Raw genomic sequence first — 21,586 nt, forward strand, 5'->3', positions numbered from 1 at the left:
TGTCATTAATGGTAAAATATAATATATACATTCCATTTGACAATAATGTGTGGTACACTTTTTTCTAAGCTATTTCTGATATTGGAAGGGAAATGTGAATGTGAAAGCTTAACTAAATCCTGCCAAAGTACTGGGAATACCTGTGCACCAATCCCACTGCATTCACAGCACCGACTTCTTTTTCAGGACACCTAATAACATTTTCTCCCCCAAGTAGGCTAGGTGAGACACTGCATGCATTCAATGAAAGATGGTTATTTCAGATTTAGATAAAAACGCACTGAGGTAAGCAGAAAGTTAAACTCAATCTGATATTGTGTGGGCACGAAAAAGTGAACGATAACTGAAGATCTCCTATTGTGATTCTTCACTGTAATAATATTAGTACACTTTAAACTTTTGCTTGTTGCACAGCGCTACAAACCAATATCTAACAATATAGCCTTAAAATGGCACTGCCCAGTCCCGTATATGGTTTAACAAACATAGACAGCTACAGTATGACTACTTATGAAGACGTGTGGTCCTCCTAAGTACAGTCCTCAGTATACAAGGACACGCACATAGAGGGAGACAAAAGGACAGAAAGCCCTTAACTCTCCTCAGTGCTTGCAGAGAGGAGTGGTAGTGTGACTGAGACAAAGACCCAGTTGTGTCAGTTTAGAACAGTTCATCTCTCTCTCTCGCTCTCCCTATTCCTCTTCCTCCTCTCTCCTCTTCCCCATTGGGATTATAACAATATGTGGACCGTCTATTAGCGTTTTATTTCAAATCATTTCAGATGTGACTTGACCGTTACTGTTCTCAGCAGCTGGAACTTTGTCTATTAAGACATTGCGATAGAGTCAGGCAATTTTTTCATTATCTTAATTGTTATCAGTCTATATTGTTGTGTATTAAGGTAAAATGCAGTTTCCAGTGATGTTTTCACCCAATTAGAATTAAACTGTGTGCCTGCCATTTCCTGGCATGCAAACCACGGCATTTCAATAAACTGTGTATTGTTAACTTGTGTTTGTTGTGTTTTGTGTGGGCTTTGTCTGGGTGCTCCTATTCCTTTCCCATAGCAAAAGACACCCATATTGAGCTGGCAGTCTAGTCCTAATGAAATCAAATTTGGAATGTTCTCACAGGCAAAATGGTGGGTTTCTAACCTAAAAAAAGCTCCACATTGGGTTTGGAAGGCTGTCGTGTCTGCAGGTTGACTTGCAGGGATTAGCACATAGGCAGGTTTACCGCACCCCCAGTCGCCTACAAGTGGTCGACAATGTAAGGGGCTGCATATTTTTTGCTTTACTTCCATAGTGTTAGTATTTCGTTCTGAGTTTACGCTATTTTAACTCATATGGAATAGCAATAACAAAAACAAGCAGCCTTGGTATTAAATTGCCACTGCCAGCTTCTCAAAACCCACTCATAATATCCTGGTGTTTGAGGCCCCAGACAGATTTGGCTAAGTGGAGGCTGGCGTTACCTACGGCTAGTCAGGTCTCTTCCTCCTCCTGCTGCTCCTCCTCCTCTCTTTCTTTGACTAACAGATCTCCCCAGTGTTCTAAAAATACCAGGTGAACAGGGCCGTAGAGATGGTGATGAAACTGCCTCTCTGACACTGTCCCACTGCAATCCATCTCTCCACCGCCTGCCAGCCAGCATATGTTTGCAATTGGCTCCCCCCCAACACCTCAGTTCCCACCCCCCTCACTGGTCCCCAGTTGCCGGTTCAGATCCGCCCCCCCAGCCACACACACACACACACGCACACTTCTCCATCCTTTCCTCTCCCTGTCCTTCTCCCCCAGCAGCCTAGTCTCCTGGTCTGGGCTTTCAAAACCAGTGCAGTTATCAATCACCGAGCACCGGCACTGTCATGTCGGACCAAGCCTGCTGGTTTGCACACACGGACACGCACACGTACACACACATGTATTTCTCTATATCCTTTCCTTTCCTCCTTTCGTTTTCCTCTCGTCTTCTTTGTCATCCCATCACTCATTCCTTTTTCTGCTCCCTTTCCTTTTTCCATCCTCCGTCCTTTGCCTCCTCTCTTACACTTGCCCAAATTTGTTCCACTTAATAAGCCCTCCCCAATGACCTTGTGCTAATTAAGCTGCACTGTGTTGGAAATATGATGGTTAATTAATGATGAGATAAATTCTGTCTGCAGGACTGTCAGAAAAATGATGACACTGTGTTTTACAGGTTTAAATAGAACAAACCTTGTGGCCCTCCTCCCTCTGAGTGTGGATGTGAGTTTGTGTGGCTGTTTAAGTGTGTCTGTGTTTCCGTGCGCATATGTCTATGTGAGCCGGTGTAGGCACATGCAAGAAGAGACAAATCAAGGGATCAGAGTATAATATTTTGATGGTCGTTTAAAGTGTGTGTGTGTGTGTGTGTGTGTGTGTGTGTGTGTGTGGGTGTACGCCTCTGCCTACATTAACATGGATTAACTGAGCATACAGTTACAACACACACTTTTCTGTGTGTCTGCTGAAATAGTACTGTGTGGCACTATGGTATATGGCTGCGCGTAGTGAATGAAGTTGTTTTATGGCAAATATACACACTGAGCTAAATGATATCAGGTAACACACAGACTTCACAGCTCCATTCATGCCCAGCATCCTCTGTGTGTGTGTCCTTTGTGAGGTTGATTCCACCTTCAAATGTAAAAGCCACAAATACAAAATGGTGTGTGTGAGTCAGTGAGTGGGTGGTCATCATAGTTGTTTGAACTAATATTTGTTATCTTCTGGATGTCGCCAAAATTCTCAAAATATAACAAACAGCTTTAGTATCTTTTAGTTTCAAACTTAGTTTCTCTCACTCAGACCTGCTTTATGTTGTCCAGTATGTGCTCAACCCAGCCTAACCCAGCTGATCTCTTACAGTATGTTAAACTTATTAGTGGGTCCATGTAAGACAGATGACTTTTTCTCCTAGGATCAAAGTGGTATTGAACACCATCCCAACTGGAATGAAATAAAGTTTGAACTTACTGTCATTTTTTACATTTTTCTTCTCTTTTTAATCATTGAGAAGTAGAAAATATTGTTTTGTTTTCTTTCGTTGGCACATTTCATGTCGATGACATCAGTTAAACAAACAAGTTTGCAACTACAAAGTCATCCGCTCAGTCTCTGAACCAGCAAGTGAGTCAGATGTCAAAACTGAAGAAGACTATGCTGGACTGTGCATCTTCCAGAAGTGAATGCAAGTGTTAACGAGAAGCAGAGTGTTGCTGAGAGACGATAGAGCTGTGTATCTCATCCCTTGGATAAATAAAGGTTGCAATAACATGCGGATGAAACAGAGACTTAAAGCGTTTGTACATGTGAGGATTTGTCTGACTAATCCAGATCCAATTCTGACAGTAGGAATTTAGTTGACAATGTCTGAGAGATGGAGAGGCATCTGGTCGAGCTGCTTACTTTCATATGTGAAGCAACTTGTCAAATCCAATACCACATGTTGTCAAAAGTATCAATTTAGTTGAGGAGTAATGAAAAAGCAAGTCTGTTTCTATTTTAGCAGCTCACTTGACAGATTGAGAGGTGTTTAACGTCTCATTTTGGCTTGTCAGGTTGGAGGGGGGCATCTCCGCTTTCTTTTCATACACACACACAACACACGGACTGACAGCAGGGCTCTGCTTCTGATAGACAGGGCCGACCGGGAGACATTACACTCACACAAACACACACATACAGACAAAAATAGGAAGAAAAACACTGTTCCTCCTTAATTCAAGAGGGAGAGCAAAAAAAACATGATGAAGGATGAAGTCAGATAAAGTTTGACAGAAAAGGGGAAGAAAGCAAGAGACTGAGACAGTGTGAGTGAGTGAAGGCTGTTTAACTCTTTAGGGCAAAGGGAGTATTTCATCTTCTGTTTATCTTAATGAAGACCTTTTAGTTTACTTAACAGGACACAGACCTGTATACGACTGTAGTCACTCCTCTACACTATTATCCTATAAACTAAATACTGAAAATGCAGGAAGTACGACAACACACAAAACAAAAACAGGACATAATACAGCTGCAAGTGTGTATCTTACCTTTCTTTGCGCTGTCCAACTCCATGTTTTCCAAGCATGTGGGTGCTGAGGTGTTTCTTCATAACAAAGGCCCACCTACAAAATGACACAGGCAGTGACATTAGTAAGAATGCGAGGAAAAACAGCAATATCAAGCTATGGCATCACATGGATTGTAGTAGAAGTAGAAGTTTACACATTTTCTAAAGAAATAGACAGAGATCAGACAAATAGAAAAAGCTTCTGCACTCCACGTTATTGAAATGAATGGAGTAGAGTTCTTAAAGAAGAGAGAGTTTACTGCTTTAGATGCATTAAAAGCATTTTGAAAGAATGGTTTAATGGGCAAAAACACATTGATCTACTTCTAGTCTCTCTTGCTTCACCTCCAACCAGCAAACTGAGTGAAAACAGGTCAGGTACTGTTTCTTTAAGGTGCCCTCCTAAGAAGCTTGCTCTGTTCTGGCTTAAGCTGGGAACACCCACAGACTGAAACTGACAAACACTCACTCACCAACCTCATACTTTGTGATTGTGTGTAAACAGGTGTGTGGGCGGGTAGAACCTGATCAGATTTGAACACATCTGTATCCAGATCTGCACCAGATCACACTTATTTCAAGTTCACCTTGGGGTTTGCATGCCTGAATATTTTTGGCCAGATACTGAAGTGAAATGCAAGTGCAAATGAGTCCAAACGTTTCTGTTTAGTTTCTTTTCAAGTAATCCTGCTAACAAACAAACAGGCCACCAACACGGATGGATACGCAACCTCCTTGGCAGAGGGAATAAGAAACTGGAGTCACAATGTGGTTATATTAGGGTTAGGGTTGCTTTTCCAACATGTAATGCATTTTTACATGTACAATTGATCACGCATGATACACCACAACATTATAACATAACATAAACCCTGCTTTATGTTAACAAGCAGCATTCTAGTCTGATAGCAGGCAAAGAGTGACACATGTTGTACATCAAAGTGCCACACAAATATGCACACACTTGGATGAATTCAAAAGTACATTGTTGTGTGTGCAGTAGCACGCACACAGAATCAAAATACTGGGGTACCGTTGCTCCGCAGTGACCACAATGTCCTGACTGTGTCCATGAGGGCCCTGAGTTTACTGTGTCTCCTAAACAGCATGTGAAAACATAATGAATGGATGACAGGCCTAACTACTCAGACATCCAAGCAGCTTCAACTGTGTTTTCATCCCTTGGCCTTTTCATTTAGCACCCATCACTTCCCATTATTGTGCAACTGACAGACAATGACCACATCTGAGAGCTGAGGATGGAGCTACATGAAAGAGGCCAAGGGAGTTGAACCGGCAGTCATGTGGTTGGCAGTGTCACCGCACACATTTGGGTCCTCCTCCTTTGTCTCGCTCCTCCCCTCTCTTCTTTTCGGGTGTTTTCATTTCTCCTTCTTCCAAGTAGATAGTTATTCTATTCCTCTGCTGTGTCTGTGCATTTCCGAGGCTTCCCAACTAACTTAGGGAGTCGGTTTGTCATTTAACACAAGCATAATTATTTCACCATTTATGTCGCGCTGTCAGTGATTGCCCTTCTCCACCCCCAACGTCTGGACGCAGACACATGGCTGTGTCCTCCATCACGTCGTAGCCCCAGAGTCTTGTCTGTCACTGAGGCCCCCCAGGGCCGAACACTACCATATAAATATTCAAACATGTTCCACTGTTTTGCTTGTTATCACTCTACAGTTTCTCAATCCACTCTAATTCAGTCCATCCATCCAGAATGCTGATTTGGCGTTAAAACGGGAGATCTACACTAGTAAGACATAATGGCAAGATGAAAATCCTGAACATCACTGGCCAGCTGGATATGTCTCTGACTGACTAGAAAGACTGGCTCATCTATAAATAAACAAAAATATATTTCTGAGAGGGTGGTAGTTGGAGGTAAAAGAGTTAATCAATGTATCTGAGAGAAATATACAGCATTGGGGAAACTTCACAGGCACTTGTAAAAGTGTCTGTTTAGACGTGCAGGAAAAAAAGCTTGCAAACATTTCTGTTAATTATGTATTACAGCTGTCCTTCATAAACCTAATTACAGAGTGCTGAAAGGCAACAGGGCCAATTTGCATATGCGCATGAAAGACAAGACATATGCAAAATATGATTTTAATTAGCATTCTTTGATAGCGAGGGGTACAAATCAAACTGGCATGTTGTGAGATTCTCATCTCTGCCGTTTCTCACTGGATTATTCTCAGAATGGCACGGGGGCAAGACTGGCAATACCCTGTGGAGGCACTTGGCACACAGGCTGCACGCATGGACACACACATGACACACACATGACACACATACTGTATACGGTATTCTTACGATTTTTTTTTATAAAAATGCACAATTGCTAGATACACAACCACAGATACCTGGTATGACCTGAACTCCACAGAATGTCTTTACATCTACATGCACTATGATACAAATACTGACAATTATGTCAGTACATGCAAAAAGATATTGATATCCATGATAATGTTTGTAATGTCACGCAAACAAGTGGCAATCTCTTGTCACCAAAACAGACATCCTCGTGAATCCAGTCTTTTATGTGTTCACACACACACACATAAAAAGATCACATATCTAAATGTTAAAGGGACAAATCCATTTGTTTAAGGCAGGTTGTAATCAGCCCCCTGCCCTTGGTGTGTGTGCATCCTCTGCCATGTAGGTCAAGGCCTCAACTTGTCCTCCCGCTGCCTTGGGCTGCATCATCAGCCCAAACCATCAGCCTTGATGGTTATTGTAACAAAGGGATACTTTAACATGCCATTCATCCATATCAATTCTCTTCCCCCCCATGAATTGAACTAATAAGGCTGTGCCTCTGCCCTCCAGGGAGGCTCATAATATCCATTGCAGATATAAAAAAAAAAAGAAAAGAAAAAGAAAGACGGGGGCTCTGGTATTTCACGTTCGACTTTCCCTTCAGACTAATCGGCGCGCCACAGCTCGTTAGGTCCGTGACGTGCCGGAGCTTTACCGATAAGCAGGGGAGACACGGCTCAATTACCCACAGTTACAATCTTTCTCTCTCTCTTCCCTCCTGCCGCCTGACGATGAAGAGATAACATGTCAATATTTGATACAAACAACTTCATTTGCCTAATGGTGTTCCTGGATAGGCCCATCCAGGTCCGGAAGGGATGAGAGATCTAAGAAAGGGCCTAAAGCCACACTCAGCTTAAACAGAGCCCACCCCACCCCAAATCGTATGCACCCCATTTTAAGAGCCATGCACAAGGCATTCTGGGATGAGCCGGGTCATAAACTACATGACATACTTAACCAACTTTTACTTGTGTTAGTTTCAGCTGTTTTCTTGGGATTTTGTCAGTTAACTCTGTAAAACGGTGAAAAGAGTACAACTGTAGTATTTTGCTTGAGTCAGTGTTCAGAGTTTGACCTCAAAAAGCTGCACTGGCTGGCATCAGGTACGGCTTGGCAAGGAAAATCAATCAATATGTACCACTGTAGCCAGAGTAATAGATTTGTGTATTTGTCTTCTATTGTGTATCCATTCAATTGTCAGTTACTGTAATTTGTACTATTTCAGTTCAAAGATATTATGCTAATCATCACTGTGGAAGTTTTAACTGTAAATGAAGAATTGCTCGAACCACTGATATGGACCAAAATCACTTTTTCCTTAACTATAATGAACTAGGACTATGCAAAGAACTAACAACTGACAAGTTTCATGATCATTTCACAACTTTTCAGGTAATCTTGCCGACAAAAAACCTCTTTGGCCGAGGCAACAGTCAGAGGAACAAAGCTTCACTTTTATTGTGAGAAAAGCAGAAAACAAGAGAAGCAGATGGACAATGGTAATGCACACATTTCCCTTTTTCGGCATCTGTTTTGTAAATGGCAAAGGTTTCTCATCCCATTCTTTTGAAACAAATGACCAGCCGGCTTGCTGCCTACTGTGCACTGCCACAAAAGTGAAGGCAACAAAGGGAAAGTTAGAAGAAGAAAAATGAACCTCAAGTTGAAGAACTCAAACTTTTGTATTGTAATTGGTGAAAAGGTAACTGAAATACCATTAGGCAAGAATGAGAGAGCTACCAGATGTGGGAACCGCTCAACCCTCGCTGAGCGAAGCTGCCGAAACCTGGAAGAGAAGTGGGGCTCCAGTGGGGGGAGAAGATGAAAGGGAGGTGGGGATGAGCTCTGAAGCTACGGGACCACGCTTCAGCTCTTTTTGAGGAGACACACACACACATTACAGTGGTCCACTGGGCCCCAAAGAAATGAGTGTGTGCGGGTTCATCCAGCCTCCCGTGCCAGTCCTAATGATGGCCTCCACCTGCTGCTTTAATGTCACAGCTGGATCGCCCTCCATCCCTCACTGACTCTGACTGCCATCAGCAGCAGGTAGCACCCCTCTGCTCTCCTCCCTCCATCTCAGCTTCCTGCATCTCCCTTTACTGCCATCTTACATTTCCACCACCACTCTCCTCTGTAGGACCTGTCCCCAATCCATATCTCACATCACGTCTTTCGACCCCTTCCTAACAGCCCTACGGCTTACGGCACCTCCTTTCCTACCATCTTACTTACCGATCTGTCTCTCTTTCTGTCTCATTTCTCCTCTGCCCCCGATTCATTCCATCCTCCAGTAACTGCTTACCATTAAAACAGCAGGTCGCTCCACTCCGTCATCCTCTTTCTCCCCAGTGTATGTTTTCCATGTTTAATTGAACCCCTTTCCCTCCTCCTGCCTCCTGCCTGTGTTGTGTCTCTAAAAAACGCTTTATGCCTCTACATGATTGTGTGTCTATGTGTGTCTGTGTGACAACGGCAGTTGTACATATTTTCCTCGCAAGTAAGTCATTCTCCTCACAGTCAAGTTTATAATTTGGTATCCATTTGGTTCCTTGGAGTCTGACCCAAGACTTGACCTGGAATTTGAGACTGAGACTGAGTCATACCAAGTCAAATTATATTCAGTCTAATCGGTTCCAGTCTCAGGTCTATGTGTCAATAATAATGCCTCGCACCCAAGTGGATGTGAGCAGTCTCCCTAACAACTCTGACCACATGGTAAGTTATGATCACTGCATGAAAAATGCTCATTGAGGGGAGACGAACGACTTGCCAAAAGGAGGAACATGTTGGTGTTGGTTCTCTATTCAAGTCTGTTCAGACTGGATTCTAGCATTCTGTATTGGGTCGAATTATGCTTAGATCCCTTATGAACTACTTAATTATGAACTACATCAGATGTGTGTGGATATACTGTATATACTGCATATAAACATATATATATATATATACTATTGTATCAATACAATGCCACAACTAATTCTTCTGTTTCTAATTCTTCTGAGTCTGGAGAAGTGAAAATCTGCAGGTAAGTTGACATGTGTAATCTGAGATGCTTTGACAGGCAGGTGAACTGACAGAAGAACAGAAACCAACACCTGGCTGACAGCAACCCCGGAGCGCTGAGACAGCTGCCGACATGTTAGACAGACAGATAAACAGACAGGAACAAGAGGAAAGATAAGACATTTATTGACAGACAGTGCAACTCCTTCCTGACAGAGAGACAGACAGTTAGACGTCAAGAATAAGGACAGAGAGAGGAAGGATTCTGCTGAGTTTACAAGCTGAGTGTAACGGATGTTCTACAAGCAGGACTGTAAGAGCGAACTGGGGGAACTAAATGTGGTGTCAATTTTACAGATGTAGAGATAGATGGTGATAGAAACACGGTGAAAGGAAAGCCGCTGGAGAGAAGGAAAATAAAGAAAATGAAAAATCATGATGGAGTATCTAGATCAGCAGGACTGAATACGAACTAGGAAGAGAAACAGAGGCAGATGCAGTTTGTGTTGCTGTCGCTGTACCTGACAGAAGCCAAGGCAAAACTTTGCATCAATATTGCTGAGGCTTCTAAGAGATCCTCTTATGGAAACATCCTATAATGTGACAGATATTGGAAAAATAAATAAATAAATAAAACATCTGAATTGATTTTTTTTGCCTGTGCCAGAGCGAATGTGCTTGATCTATTCTAAGATGATCTTGATAAAAATAAGAGAGAAGCAAAGTGTTTCTCTGACAACTAATCAACGTCAAGGCTCTGAATGAAACAGACACCTCTCACTTTTGATGCCAGCGCTCTTGTGTGCATGCCTGCATGTGCATGTGCATGTCCTCTAGTCTTAGAGGAGGTACATAAAAAGCTCACTTTGCTTCTCCAAAGGGGTTTTTGGATCATCTGCTGAGGCAGGTGATGGGGCTTGACGGATTGATTGAGGCAAAGTTCTCATCGACAGTGGCAGCGCCCCATAGAGTTCCCAGCTCCAGTGCACACTGTTCCATTAAAGGATCATTTAGAGGGAGAGCAAGTTCCACCTGCACTTATGCAGAGCACACCCTAATGTGAGATGAAACAGACATTTTCAAGCTACAGGAGAGGAGGGAGGAGAGAAAAAAATTATAATAATGAAAAATAAAAATGCAGTCCCTTCCCGACTGCACATTTCCATCTTCAAGAGAACGCAGATTGATGAAGTAATCTATTATTGATATCATCATCGTTATGTGCCGATGGCAGTTTCAGTGTTACAGAGCCCCGAGCTCGGAGCATCATAACACTGTTTGCATATCATGCTACTCAGCTTCATTATATTTTCTAATTAACTGCTTTAATTTGGGATTTAAATCCTAAGTGAGAGAAGAAACTTGAAAATGCTGAACACAAAAAGAATAATACTGTATTTGGCATCAAGATGAAAGGAGCGATGTATGAAGAAGAGGGTGGAACAAGGAGACAGTTGTACACGCGGCTGTAGCACTTTTGGAAAATAGGTTCATAAAAGCTGGCACATTGCGTAGAATCAGCACGAGTAAGCTTCATTATTCTGGATAGCAGAAAGGGGGAGACACAACTGAGAACCACTTTCTATGAAATACATAACATAATAAAATACTGTTGTGATACAAGGAGGTGAAAAAGAGTCATTTTGCACATCCAAACAAAATGAATCAAAAATGCTGTTCTTATAGGTGGTTAGCTTCTCTTGCCAATATCTCTCTCTCTCCCTCCCTCCTTCCTTCCTTCCTTCCCTTTCTCTCTGCAGTGCAGTTAAAGATATGAAAAATATATGTGCTTTCCCCCCCTCTCCTTTCCACTGCGCCGTGTTAAATCATTAAAGAGAAGTCCTGCTCATTATCTCTCTAAACAAAACTTCTCTTAAACCAAATAAATCACCGTTGCGCGGCGCAGCTAACAGCCGTGAAGGGATAAATTACAAAGCGCCTCAGTGGCAGCGCTGGTATTTTAAAAAGCTTGCTGCACAATTTCTATGATGTGCAGTAATTTGTAATGCAGGTTTCCGTATGTTTAGAAGGTCTCTTCAGGTGGGTGTGGTATATGCTGGAAGAGGAGGTGAAGGGTGGGGAGTATAAAAAGACCCCATTTGTGCTCTTTGTACAGAAAAATGTTATAAAAAAGCAGAGTAATTTCACATCTCTGAATATCTTTTTCAAAAGTAAGTAAGTAATTTTGCTTGGATACGTCTGTCGAAGTGAAAATGTGAGACCACTGCTGAAGGCGTTTGACCGAAGACAGATAACTTGATAACCACGACTGGAACTGGATTAGTTTAGATGGAAGGTCAACACAAGATACTTATGTTTGGTGTACAAATGCTCCCAGTAGCTATAATTATTGGCTGATATCCACTATCATTACATTCTACTTTTAAAAAATGCTTCTTCCAGACCCTTTTGGTCCTTTCACACATGCATCACCGTGACCTCTCTGTATGTAGATGTGTTATTTCAATAAAGATGCTGGCACCTGCATTTACTCCTTGCAATAAAGGTTTTCTTGTTATGCCAGGATTGTGATCACATCTCAGTAAGTGGGTCGTTATGCTATTGAAGCCGGTGCTGCCTTCTCTCTTGGCAGCACTCCATCCATGTTTGCGTTTCCGACACAGGTTACCCATGTAAAACAAACGCCAGCTCCACATTTCAAAATAACTTAAAGAAAACCGTGAAGAGATCAGGGCAGTCACCGCTGATATACTAATGAAAAGGATTTAGGACAGTTAGCAGCTTCTTGAGGCTGAGGGAGTTTGGATTTACCGCAGGATTTACACACAGCTAATGTTGAAGCTGTTAAATAACACACACAACAATCCTGGCTAACAATAAATTGACTGGCGTTGGTCAGGGAGGAACCTACACTAAATCAGAGGTGGATGCAATGAGTGGCTGAGTTGTATGTAAGGCCAACACTGGCTGATTTACAGGAGTAACTACCTTCGTCAATACCATCTACTATCATCTCTAGCTGACCACAATCATTAAGGTCTGCTTCATTATAACAGGGGTGCACTATAGCAGGGCCTCGTCTCCCGTTAAAGAGACTAATTGAGGAAAAAGACACCAGCCGACCGCTCCCACACTCCCACCCCCATTGCCGGCTCCTTACCCTCTATGATCCTATCAGGGACCACAGTGAGCCCCGACCTCACTCTGGCCCCCAGTGAGCAGATTAAACTGGGATAACAGCGCTGCACAAGAGTCCGTTTACAACCAGCGAGCCTCCCCTGTGCCCCCTGGGAATAAAAACCAATAGTAGCCCTGAGACACCCCCCACTACAAAAAACAGCCCAAACATGATTTATTTAGTCTGTTTATTATACGCTCTATCTGCCTGTCCTTTGAGAACAAATTAAATGTATGAAAAAGAGGGTGTAGAAAGAGAGAGGAAGAGACCTAGGAAAGGAGAAATATTAAAATATATAATTAAATCCCCTAAATAAAAATTAAATACAGAAAAATACAGAGGCCTGAGGTCTTTATCTATCATAACAGGGTTTTTTCATGACACAACAAACAAATACAGTCCGAAAACAGTTGAAAATCATACGTTTAAAAAATAAAAATGCGATACGTATTGAAAAACCTTCGGAAATAATTACAGAGAAAAGGAATGGCCAAAGTTTATGAAACACATTGAAGACGGTCTTTAATATCATCCGTTGTTGTTTTGGTGAGTGGTCTCGCACATTAAAAAGAACTGAAGGAACATGACAGGGGAGAGTTGTGTTTCTCTCACAATAGTTTTGCTCAAGCAGATAATCCATAAAACATAAGGCCTCTGTATTGACGTTTTTCCTCAGCCAGCTGAATGAAGGGCGTTGCTGGGATGTCAGGCCTGTCTGTCGGCCGGCTACCACTCTCATTATCCTAGCAACTCTATGGAGGGCAGCTAAGGTCACCCTCCAGAGCAGCAAAATAAACTACTATGGTACTAATCTAATATTCAGTGATCCTATCGAAGAATGACTTATTAGACTCTGGGAACTATAACTGTTGATGGAGAGGAAAGATTGCACAAAATGGAAGTTCACATTCCCTGGTTTTGGAGCGTGGATCCACAAATGTGACATCCGTCATCTTTTCTGGCTGATAAAATTGAAAACTATTCTCTTCTAACCTCTGAGTAAGTTTGTGGGCATTTCTAAAAGCTCAGAGGCAGGTTAGCTGTCTGATATCATGCAAAACAAAAGGGTACCTAGAGACTGAGTGAAAGTACAGCTTAAGAATTTACACAACGTACCGTTCAAGTGCTATTATAGATGCTGTTCCCTCCTACTCAAACCTCGCACACTCATTCTTCTACACCTCTTAGAAACTATACACACACATACACATGCACACAGATAAAGGATGTCTTTGTTTGGCTATTGCTGCCGTTGTCTTGACACCCACCATCTGCCGCCCTAGCAACAGAGAAGAGTGAAAAGAAGTTTCTCTCTGGAAACTTGCCCTCCACCTCAGCCCCCCAGAAAAACACCTTGAAAGGTTTCACTCAAACAAGCTTCAGCTTCCCTCCCACCGCTAACGCTCTGTGATGCTCTACAGGTTGACTCACCGCTCAATGCACAATCAATTCCTAGCATTTTAATGTCTTTGTAAGTCCACACGGGAATGTCTCAAGTGGTAAACAAGCACAAGCGCTTTACAGTATGAACCATCCTGACAATCTGTTTCTTTTTTCAAAAGCAAAGAAATCCGTATGAAAACGGTACCTTTGCTTTCAGCCATTTAATAAAGGCCCATCTCATTGAAAAAAGAGTGTTTGTAGAGGGGGTGGATTTAAATTGCAAAGGTCCTCCTAGTCACCATCTAAAGACGCAAGATGTATCACACAGCGCAAGCGCTCAAAAGTAAATGAATAAATAAATAAATAAGTAAATAAAGTGTGCTATGCAGATGAGGGTGACGAAGCCTCCATCTCAGCCTATTCTGCAGTGCACTGGCAATTCATCACCTGCACATGCAAAGCGCCAGCACCAGTCCTTAGCATATTCGCATATTCTAATGAAGGCTTGCATGCAAATGAGGACGACCTTTTCCTTTTGGATTTTTTTTTTTTTTTTTTTACAACTTTACATTAGGAGGAGGGGATGGAGAGTAGTGGCTGTAATGGCTATTAGAGAGGGAGGCTGAGTATGTGACGTTGTGATCTAAACTCAGGGACGCTGTAATTAGGCTAATCTATTACCAGACGGCGGCTGTCAGAGATCTTTATGGCAAAGGACGGACTTGTCAGAGACACTTTATTTATTAAAAGTGGCTCTGGCTTTATTGAGAGATGGTCAGTAAGACCCATAGAAGAAAAACACTACAGCACAGTGACTCATTTATGGGGATGGGAGATCTACAGTAACATCAGCACCCATAGGACCTTATATTTCCCCTGGACCTTTGACTATGTTGCATGTTGCATGTTCTACAACCTAATATTTGTCCTAACTCAGATTGTACCAATACGTCAGACACATATGGACTTTTAAGTAAAAATTAAATATTGCATAATTGTGTGTTTGTAAACCCGAATTGCATAATTTCTGCATTAATCTGTAATACATAGTTATAATAAATAGCTGTTTCGGATTGCGTTTCAGTTTGACACGACCATCAGCAGTACTAATCTAAGAAGTTAACTGAAGTACAGACAAGATGTCGTGATATATGACTATGTAACTGACAGGCCGATGCTAAGAAGGCTGCAAGGGGTTCGACTCCATCTGTTATTTTTGTATATTAAGACATCTTAAGAGCACATTCACCTCAAACCAAGCGGTCACCTTAAACCAAGGCCATTTATGACAGGCAACATTTGTCTCAAAATGTCATCCAGTTTCTAAGTCTTGCTAGTTTGTTGTCCATTCAAGTTAAGGTTATGTTCATTGCTACAGAACTGGAAAAAGATGTATTATTTCTATAATTACCTTATTTTAATGTACTTCACTTCTTTAAAGTTCAACTAACTAGGGTTATACTTGAGGTGTCCTGCTCTGCCTGTCACTCAATTATTTGTTGTATATGGGACAAATATCTCCATTAGCGTCAACAACAAAACCTGAGTTCTCTATCTCTTGCTCTCGCTCACCCTCTCCCCTTCTCTCAGCGCTGCCCATTTAAGGTTCAGGGGAGACCAGGGGAGACCAGGGGAGACCAGGGGAGACCAGGGGAGACCAGGGGAGACCAGCCGTCACCAGTGTCTCCTCTCCTGTCCACCGGGCAGAGTCCTGTGCTGTCGGCAGGGAGGCAGGAGAAAAGTTATGCCTCCTTACTGTGACTTTGAACTTTCTCGGATGAGGCATAAATATTGAAATATTGAAATGAAAGATGCGCCGTGTACAGAGGGGATGGGCTGGAGGTGGAGGGGGAGAGAGAGAGAGAGGAGGGGGGGAGGAGGGGGAAGAGAGGATAGACGGATTGGGGGGGTAGAGAAGACAGGAGGCCCACTGAGAGAAGAGACAAGGCCCTCACCCCTCTGCCAGGCTGCATTCTAGCAGGCCGACAGTTATGGATAGGAAACATTACTGCGGCTGGTAATTAAAGCAAAAACTAATACTGTCTCTTGGATGAGGGGGTTTCATAGTGAGCATCCATTTGTCACTGCTGCACACTCGCCAAGGCCAGATTAAATCACACACATATTTAGTCCTGCTGCGCACAGAGGTTCTAGCTGCGGCATCTTTCTGTGATTCTACACAATGCTACACGTCTGTCTGGCTATGTGCAGTATGCATCAATCCATCTGTCTGTGTCTTAGCTGTCTATCTACAGTATCTGTCTATCTGTTTGTGTATTAGCTGTCTATCTACAGTATCTGTCTATCTGACTATGTATTAGCTGCCTATCTACAGTATCTGTCTGTCTGTTTTAGCTGCCTATCTATAGTATCTGTCTATCTCTCTATATATTAACTACCAGTATCTGTCTATCTGTCTGTGTATCAGCTGCCTATCTACAGTACCCTGTGTCTAATATGTATCTTGTATGTTCCTTGCAAGTGTCTTAATGCATTTCTGTCAATGAATCTACAATATGTGCCTGTACTGTATATGCACAATATGAATTTAGACCTAAATGTAAGTCTTTCAATTTGTAGGCCTTATATTGACTTTTAATTTGAAAGAATCAGGTTTTCAACTTAACGTCTACACTACTATGACGGATATGAAAGTTTTTTATTGATTACGCCCAGATTCTACTCACCCTGCTTCAAGATAGTGAATGTTAACAGCATTTCAAAACCCACATAAGACAACTCCCACTAAAGAATCTCCAGTGAGGCAGTAAGTGAGTGACTGAGTGAGTGAGTGTGTAGCGGCAGTGAAAAGGCCACTGGCTGGAGGGATGGAGTGGGCAAAGATGCGTACGAAAGAGAGGGTATGCCATGTCAACAGATGGAGGGGGATCGGTGACACTGAGTATGTCACAGGGTGATGGCTGCACTCTGCTAGGACCAGCAGCCCCTCCAGCGCTGTCAGACGAACCGGCGGCTCCAGATACTGACACTACCAGCCGTACTGACAGGCCAAACATGATTCGTCTCCGCTTTGCCAAAGACTAGACCTGACGGCACCGAGATACACAGAGAGAAAAGGAGGGACAAAATGGGGGCGGAAAAAGCTAAGAAAGAGATACAAACGGAACTGTCTGCTCTCGAGCCAGAAACACAAGTGTGTCGTGTTCAAAGATTCATTTAAGGCTTGATGTTAAGAAGCTACAATCTACCCTCAAATTCACCGTAAGGTACAAAAGATAGTGAAATCTGACCGGTGCTGAAATGCAAAATGCTTATTACCAACTTTTTGAAAAATATTTGAGTCCAACCTGAGATACTGGGCTCAGGAAGTATCAGTTATAACCTCACAACAATCTGTACAATCTGAGGAAAGATGCTTTGTACTACAAATCCAATCTCCTTAATGGTGCAAAGAAGGACAGTTTTAGGAAGGAAATCCAAAGCCAACAGTACACCATAATATTCCCACTTCATTTACATTTAGTGTTCTATAATAATATAGTATATAACTTACAATCTCTTAGCGACATCTTGTCATAGCAAAATTAAATGCGAATGCAAAAAAAAGAACTAAACTATACGATTTCCAATAAGTGAGTGCGGAAAAAGTTTGTGAAGAGTATTTTGGATCCAGCTACAAAAATAGCAAGAGGAATGCTGGGAGATGGGGAGAAGGACAATGATAAGATAGAGATGGAAGTGTGTTGATATGAGGGAGGGGTGGGGCTGAGAGGGTCCTAAAATGCCAAAAGGGTAGAGGGCAGAAAATAGAAAGGAGAGAGAAAGACTGAGGAGATGTGGAGGGCTCAGAGATAGATAGCAGTGTGGCGCAAAGCGGCGAGACTGATCGCTGTTGATCTTCACGATAAGCGCTCCCGACAACTTGTGACCAAAGTGGCGCTTCAACACTAATCGGCCATGAAGGCTGACCTGCAGCAAGGCAGCGCAGTTCAGATCGCATAGGACCGACGCTGCGGCCCAGACGAAATGGGCCCGGACAGGAGACATCCAGGCATCAAAATTCCCTGAGAAATTGTGACATGGCTCCGGTGCACTGTGAGAACAACATAAGAGGGAAAAAAAAGCAAAAAGCGAGCGGTGATACTCGCAGCTCTTGGCAGACGAGGCAGACTCATCCTATCGGAGATGAAAAGAGAAGTGGAAAGAGAACGATAGGGGCAAAGGAGAGTGGAGTGAGGGAGTGAAGGAGAGGAGGCAGGGGAGGGGAGGAAGATGGAAAAATACGAGTGGAGTAAAGAAAAAAAAAAGATCAATTTTATTGACAATTATCTTAGAGCTGTTTGAAATAGAGGGGGCTTGTGCTGGAGGATAACCTTGTCACCTTGAGACTGACAACTGTGTGCGTTAAACCTGTGCAATACATAGAAGATGTGTGTTAAACCTATTTTATATGCACCGTTCTGAATGTTTTTATAAACAAAGAGCAAACAAGTCAGTTGTGTAAAATGTAGCTGAGGCGTAATGAGGCAGATTTATATTATATAGCTGTAAATTAGACTGAAAATAGTCAAAAATACAGACCACTTACCTCTGTAATAGAAGAACAAGCACCGTTTAGGAAACTTGATTGACAAAATAACTTAAAAAGATAAAGATAGTCTTGTATATTTTCACTGAAAACTGATCCCAAGGAATAATAGTGGAGACATCCAAAAAAAAAGAAAGAATAATATTTGCTGAACTTGACACTTAACAGTGGCCCCAGACTCAGCGAGCAGCAGGGTGATGTCATTTAAGGTATAAACTTACTTGACTCCACACAAATATACTGTCAATAAAGTGCTAATGATCATGTGAAGGACAGAAGAAGTGGCTACTTACAATTCAAGCAAAACTCAAGTCAAAGTGTCAAACCATCAGCCAACCGTTCAGGAATTTCATTTAGCGTAACCTGTCTGAATACAATCCATACTTTCTGACACATACTGGGCTTTAAGGAGAAACAAAACAGATCTGCAGACATATTAGACATACTTAGATAAATATTTCCACATTCACTCAGAGCAAGCTGTCCTCCGTTGTCGAGGTTCCTGCTGCCATGACAGTCATCAGGAGGAAACACCAAGCTATATTTCAATAAGTGGAGAACATGCTGTTTATTCAATCTTAATGACTACTGGCTCCCACTTAAGGCGCCGCATGCAAAATGTGTCCATTGTGTAAAAATACATGGGATCTAATCATATCTGGCACCATAAATCATCTGAGGCTGCGTCCCTTTAGGACAATTTACGGCATGTAAACACGAGGTAGGATAAGCCTGGGGGTGGCGGGGATTCTATGTGCAGGAGCATAGATCTGCATGTGTGCATCAATGTGTCAGGCCAGCAGGAAAGGTGTGTGCATGAAGATTGTGATAATATTCCAAACAATTGTATCACAGGTTCTACAATACGTGAGGCAGAGTTGTTGATGGTCAGAGACGGTTCGGGGGCCACTGAAGGACCGAGCTAACAGGTCACAACCAACCAGAGAGGGGAAACTAATAACAGAAACAGAGCATTGGACTTGAGGGCTCCTCTGTGTCTGATAACATGACAGCATAGCGGCTAATTTCCACCTAACTACCAGGACAACAGTAAGATGTCAATCCATGTCATTTTACACACACACACACACACATAACTGGAGACTGAAGCAGGGATTCCAGAAATATTCCCACGTATCGATCTGTTGTAGGAACATGCTATCGCTTTACACAAGGATCAGACCACTGGAGCCAGTACACACATACATACACACACACACGAAAAGTATTTATATATATATATACACACACACACACACACACACACACACACACACACACACACACACACACACACACACACACACACACACACACACACACACACACACACACACACACACACACACACACACACACACACACACACACACACACACACACACACCTGGAATTCTTAACCACAACAAATTGCTTACATTCATTTGTGAATGTTGAAAATTAACTATTTAAGAAAGGACTGGGCGCCTTTATTTTTCACACCAACACACCTAAAGCCTGTCAGGGAGACAAGCAGCACAGTGGCTGCTATTAGTTCTGACTGCTTGAGCTTCCCATTCCTGTACTTAAAATATACCGCAAATAGGACCATCACTTTTCATTACCTGCTGTTTCCAGCAGAGCTTCACTCTATCATTGCCACAGCATGCTAATGTAACGCAGGCTACTGTCATGTAAATTAAACTGTTTGTTTTGTTTGCCTTCCCTCCTTCGGCTGATTGTCAGAGCGACTTGCCAGGAGCAGCAGGTGTGTTTGTTTGTTTGTGTAGGAGTGCACCGGTGTGCCTGGATTGCTGTTTGTGTTCTGCGGCTGCTGCTTTATGCACACAGCAACAAGTGAGCTCAACAGTGTGCGCGCATGTGTGTGTGTGTGTGTGTGTGTGTGTGAGTGTGTGTGTGTGTTATGGTGTCTGCAGCACAGAAATGACACACAACACACAAACCTTCCAGTCAACCAGATGTGCTCCTGACCCTGAGCTCAGCCACTGAAATGCAAAGTCGGATGCCTACTTGGCGCTCTTCCCCCGGCGCAGGTACAACCAACTGTCACAAACAATGGGGGAATATGCATACCGTGGGCTAGGGTTTGTTACAACATGCTCTCAATGTAAATCATATTTCACAGGTTTCCGAGAGACAAGCCAGTCAGCCACCCAGCCAGTCACCCAGTCAGCCAGCCACTGAGTGCTGTAGCGAATCTGCTGGGCTACTGCCGCCTGGTAATTGACAGTGCCTGTAAAAAACAAGCGACCCTGTTTACAGAGTTGCCTTAAAATATGGAAACTTGTCCTTATTCATTTGTAAACAGAGTGAAATATCAAATGGCAGCAGAGTGAAATAAGAACCCTCCGTGATTCCTCACTTAGAGACAGATGACAATGACTCATGTTCCTAATTAGACATAAGGATTTTTTTTTGTATGGAGACTAGACTGACAGGTGTTCCCTTGGAAAACAATCGCTGAACATCTGCAATGTCTTAGTGGGTGCAGAAGAAAGCTCGGTTTACTCTCACGACAGCCGGCTGGCAGCTTTGAAACAAGTTAAGCTTACCTGCAATAGGACACAAGTTAGGCCTTTTCGCTCGCAGTTGGTTCACAGGAGTCATGTTCAGCCTCCGACAGGCTTGTGATTGTGTTTGGCCTAATAAGAGCGCTGTAGCCACACCAAGACCTTGTTCACAATTGGAGGTCTTACATGGCTTTTCAGATTATATGTCAGCATATGAAATGGAACTGAACCAGACTAAAATGATTTAAAAAAAAGCCTTTCAATGTTTAACAAGCTTGTTGGACTTCATCACAGTCTTCATCAGGTAGGACTAAATCAAAGTTCTATGTTTTGTCCTTAAGTATGTATTGTAGGTCTTCACATATGCATTGCTGTGTTTATTCCTTTTTCTTCATATTCATAGCAAAAATCATAGTTATGCGTATTTACAGTTGAGATACACGGGCACTTAACTTTCCCCGCAGATCTCTTGATATAAGAAGTCCCACTTATGCGCCCCACTTAAGTCACCCACTCTGAATGGGGTCCAAGGTGCATCTTTACAGGACTGTAAGGGTAACTGCATGTGTGATTGTGTATCAATCC

General features: G+C 42.6%; 1 protein-coding gene across 1 annotated transcript in view; it reads right to left on the reverse strand.

Moving 5' to 3' along the window:
* Positions 1 to 21,586, reverse strand: part of znf407 (zinc finger protein 407) — a 132,879-nt gene that overhangs the window by 69,283 nt on the left and 42,010 nt on the right. Inside the window, exon 5 of the mRNA XM_076150538.1 lies at positions 4,058 to 4,132. Within this exon, the coding sequence (XP_076006653.1) occupies positions 4,058 to 4,132 (75 nt within the window). The remainder of the gene's footprint in view (positions 1 to 4,057; positions 4,133 to 21,586) is intronic.

The sequence above is a fragment of the Genypterus blacodes genome, unplaced genomic scaffold, assembly GCF_046128005.1.
Source record: "Genypterus blacodes isolate CSIRO-AG114 ecotype Tasmania unplaced genomic scaffold, CSIRO-AGI_Gbla_v1 ptg000052l_1, whole genome shotgun sequence".
Taxonomy (NCBI): Eukaryota; Metazoa; Chordata; class Actinopteri; order Ophidiiformes; family Ophidiidae; genus Genypterus; species Genypterus blacodes.